Genomic DNA, 4,598 nt, shown 5'->3' with positions numbered 1-4,598 from the left:
GCAGCACCAGGTCAAGCCGCCCACCACCCGCCCTCCTGCTCACAGCCGAGTCAGGGGAGCTCGCGTGAGGGGTGTGGACCAAGAGAGGAGGGAATGCTTTCTGTGTTTGTATTATTTTGCACTGGTGCTGACTTCTGTGGACGCACTGCCTTTGTTCTGGGCATGATTTGAGTATAGTTTCTTTTTTCAAGGAACTGAAAGAAATCCATTCATTCACGATTTGCTCGTCTCAGTGAGATATGTGTTTCCGAAGTGAGGTTTTCTCTTCGTAGCGCAGGTTTTAATTCAGCGTAGTTTTTCATTAATTTACCTTTTCTGTTCAGTGCTGTTTTTTTTAGTGGATTTCTGTTCGTATGTCAGTGCATTTTGATGGACGGCAAAAACATTTCAATTTCTTTCCAGAATATGAAAATGGCTTCTCTTCAGTGCAGGCTTCAAGTCGGCGTAGTTTTTCATTAATTGTCATTTTCTGTTCAGCGCTGTATTTCTATTGAGTAGATTTCTAGTCAGTATCGTCTGTTTGCTAGTATTCAGCGGCCAGCGCGCTGACTGTCCATGACGTCCCTTCCATTTCACCGTACTTCTCTGCGAGGCGGGTGCCTGCCGCCCTTGACCCTCCGCTCTTATTGCCCCACGCCCGACCAGCTAGTTTCATAAAGAACACCTGGGACATGTGCCGTTTACTTACGAGCGAGACTGAAGGCCCTGGTGAGTCTTAACGTGAAGCTAACCCGAGAATGTTGTGGCTCCAGCGGTGCCACTCGGCCCGGGCAGCCAGCTTTTGATGGGGTGATATTTTCGTAACCACCCGCCGGATGGTACATGAAGCTTTCAGCAACAAGCAACAGTAACAATTTCAGCAACAATTCTTTGAAAGTTGGGCTGTAAAAGTCCCCAGGCATTTAAATGCAAGATGTGGGATACAGAAATTGCATCTCTGTAATGATGCAATATTATTGCCATTCTTCCGCTCCATTTGTTTAAAAAGGTTAGAAATAGTTTAGTAGTGTATTTATTATAGACATATTTTAGTTCAGTCAATAGTTCAGAAATCGCGCCAAGGTTGGAAAACGCAGGTCTGAGGCAGATTCAGATCTAGGCGACTGGTGTCGTAGCGACATGAGTTTTTCTTATGCTAGCGAAGAAGAAATAGGCAGTCCTACCGGCAGAAGTGTGAGGTGCGTGCATACTGTGATGCGCAGTGTTGCCTAAAGCACGGGCCCGCCGATAAGTTGGTTTTTGTAGTGTTGATTTCTGTTCTCAGATACAAGAGCATGTGTGGTCTGAAAACCAGGCGCACAGAGCAGACAAATGCTCTGCCTACCAATCCTAAAGCGATATGGGTACTGTCCAACTAATGCGCGCCACTAATGTGCATGTAGAGGCAGACAGTGCCATCTTTTCTGAAAGCGGCCCCAAATACAACAGGACTTGAACTTAGCCCGGGGCGGATCGACCGATTCACACAAAGTAGATGCTCACCAAGTGTATTGTGACCAATATTCACTCCAAGCATGAACACTTTCTCGCTACTTTCATCACAGTCACCATTAATGTTAAGCTCGTCAAATTCATCTGCCACATTTGTATTCAAATTCCCCGACCTCAGCAGGCTCCAGGCCGGCCAGTATTTTAGCAGTGACATCCGTACACCGGCGCCTGCCATTCTCATAAGAGGAAATTGTAGCACATATATGAATCAGAGCTGTATGGGTTCGCAAAGGCGACGGGCTCCATTTGCTTATGTTCACTTATCATATGATAGCAATGACTTATGCCATCACCTCGTTCGATTCACACAGTTAAATGCGTTTCACTGGGAATTTAAATCGTCCAAATATAAAGGTCGAAAACTGCGAAGTGTCCTTGGTTGAACCTACCCATCAGTGACCTTTAGATCAAAATCGTAGACGAAATTAGTTGCAACCAGCCCGAATGCGCCATAGGTTACCGTTGTTACCACAGTGCGCTATTAAGATGGCTGAGGTGAACCGCTACAGCGTGGGTTCATGGAACCGGCCACTGGCTGGGGCGGCGCTGCTTGACCTCTGACCTTTTCGGCAGGTGCTGGTCGGCAGCGGCCGCGGCCGGCTGGAGCTGTGCGACCTGCGTATGGGCCGTTCGCTGCAGGCGTTGAAGGGGTTGGCTGGCAGCGTGCGCAGCGTCGTCTGCCACCCGCAGCTGCCGTACGCCGCCAGCGTCTCACTCGACCGCTTCCTGTTGGTACACGACCTCGACACGAGAAAGCTGCTGCACAAGGTACCCGGGGGCGGCGGCGGTACCGGGGCGCCGGCTGGGCTCGGCGATGGTCGGCGTTGGCGGGCTTTTTCAACCATGCAGGCATGCGCCGGATTGTCGAGAGGGAATGACTAGGGGAAGGGGAATGGCAAACGGCACGAGGTACCTCATTTGTACACACGAGTCCGGGTCTTGTGATGACGGCATTGAGTGTAATTGATGAGAATGGAAGTTGCGGTACGTCGTAAATGACCTGATGTCGGCGTGGATTTAAACTCGTGCCATCATAATAATTGTCAGCAGTGCCCTGGGAATCGATGAGAGGATTCGCCGCACGCGCAGATCCAAACCCGTGTCGTCATAGTCAGTGCTTGCGGTGTATTTGGCATCATGGACACATGGACGGGATATCATCACGTGCAAGGTAACTTGGTCCAGCGACGTCTGTTTGACGGCGACGGGATGACTTTGAGCTTGGTATGCGCTTTGGAGACCAGAAATACTTGCTGGTGGGATGCATGCCTATGGAAGAGGTGACGCAAAGTGCGACAACCAAGGCACGTCTAGATTCGAACCCGATGCATGCCATGGGACGTGGCCAAACTTACGAGTACTGCTGGCGTTCAGTACAGCGGACCGCGGGCAGCTCAGCGTCGATTCGTCATCCGAGTGATAGGGCCGTGTCGTGAGCAGCCGTTTATCTTGGAACGACGGACCTGAAGCGATACGGGTGCGAGTCCCCCAGCCGTGCAGCGTTCTGGCGACTCTTGTGGCAGTACCGCCCGGTTCTGGTACTGCCGGCACTGGTTTTGCCGTGCCGGTGCTCTCTGTACCGGCGGCAACCCTCTGCTACGGATGCCGTGCGTTTTCATTGCACTATGCAACTGGCCGAGCCTGGACTGTCGATGCTCCTTTCTGAGCTTGGATCGACATCCGTAATGGACCGTCTGCTTTGTTTTACCTCGACTCATTCATTCCGGACGATTTCGTTCAGGTGGTGTCTCCGTTACGTTTATGGAACCTTTGTTCCTGTTGCTGCCACGCCGGGCAGTGTCCTTCATTTTCATAATTAATTTTGTGTGCACCAGGCAGGCGATCGATCTGTCAACGTCAGGAAACGAGCACGCCACGCTATGAAATTCGTATGTTACAGCCTCATTATGAGGCTTGCGAAATAATGTAATTTTGTACAAAGCTAGCACCTGCTCAGAACAGGGGTTTAGTCGGGTTGAGCTCTTGTCGCTCGACATATTAACGTCACTCGGTGCATTGATGCCAACAGCATCCAAGCGCACCCGTTGTGTCCAGGACCCGTTGGTGTAGTTCGCGTTCTTGCGACCTTTCAACGTAATCACAGGTCCGTGTGAACACGAAGCGTGCTTGTGGCCAGCGCACAGTGTTGTGGTGACGCGCTGTCCTCACCGGACAGTGCTTTGGTGACACGCTGTCCTCACCGGACAGGTGTACCTCAAGTCACGACTGAACTGTGTGCTGATGCGGCGCGACTTCAGCCTCGTGCCCCAAGAGGGCGACGCCGAGGCGGAGCCGGCGGCCGACGCCACCGACGTGGCCGCCGACGAGTTCGAGGACGAGGAGGATGACCTGCAGATCGTGGAGGAGTTCATTGTCGACGAGCCGCCCGAGCCGGAGGCGCCCAAGAAGAAGCGGAAGCTGCCCAAGCTAAAAGTGTCGGGCCAGGAGATGGAAGGAAGCTCGCCGCGGAAACCGAAGCTGCCCAAGCTGGTGACCCTGTCGAAGAAGAAGAAGAAGAAGACGAAACCGCGGGAAGGGTAGTGGTGTTACGCAATGCTTTTTCGTGCTGGGGGAAGGGCAGATAACTCGTGTTTATGTGTCGTATGTTTAATACAGCGGTCCTTTCCAGGTTGGTTTTATTGTACAAGTAATAACGTGTTAGCGGAAAAGCCAGGCGCCAGTCGGCGTGGCAACGCTAGAGTGCTGCTCGCGGAGGGCGCCCGGCGACCGCCGACTGGTATCTGGCCTGCTCGCGGGGGGCGCCCGGCGACCGCCGACTGGTATCTGGCCTGCTCGCGGATGGCGCTCGGCGACCGCCGACTGGTATCTGGCCTGCTCGCGGAGGGCGCCCGGCGACCGCCGACTGGTATCTGGCCTGCTCGCGGAATAAACACGAATAACTGGTGAAGCGTACGGACACCGATCTACAGTCGATCCGATCTCACCCGCGCCGGGCACGCGGGCCCCACTACGCCAAACACACGTGCTGTCCGATCACACCGTTCTGCCGCGCGACTCGGGCCGTCGCCGCCTCCGACAGCTGGCGCGAGATCTGCTGACGTCACTGGAGCCCTGGCCGCGGGCGCGCGCCGATCTTCAGCGAGGAA

At 53.5% G+C, this 4,598-nt stretch overlaps 1 protein-coding gene across 1 annotated transcript; it reads left to right on the top strand.

Moving 5' to 3' along the window:
• LOC119094055 (WD repeat-containing protein 74-like) lies at positions 1-4,123 on the top strand. The gene is made up of 3 exons (XM_037217122.1): positions 1-10; positions 2,065-2,259; positions 3,700-4,123. The coding sequence occupies exons 2-3, from the start codon at positions 2,113-2,115 to the stop codon at positions 4,030-4,032; spliced, it is 480 nt and encodes a 159-aa protein (XP_037073017.1). The 5' UTR covers positions 1-10; positions 2,065-2,112; the 3' UTR covers positions 4,033-4,123.
• Positions 4,124-4,598: the final 475 nt, after the last annotated feature.

Source organism: Pollicipes pollicipes, unplaced genomic scaffold (genome assembly GCF_011947565.3).
Source record: "Pollicipes pollicipes isolate AB1234 unplaced genomic scaffold, Ppol_2.1 Scaffold_4002;HRSCAF=4701_pilon_pilon_pilon, whole genome shotgun sequence".
Taxonomy (NCBI): Eukaryota; Metazoa; Arthropoda; class Thecostraca; order Pollicipedomorpha; family Pollicipedidae; genus Pollicipes; species Pollicipes pollicipes.
The sequence above is the reverse complement of the archived record's forward strand: the minus strand, read 5'-3'. Positions and strand labels throughout refer to the sequence as shown.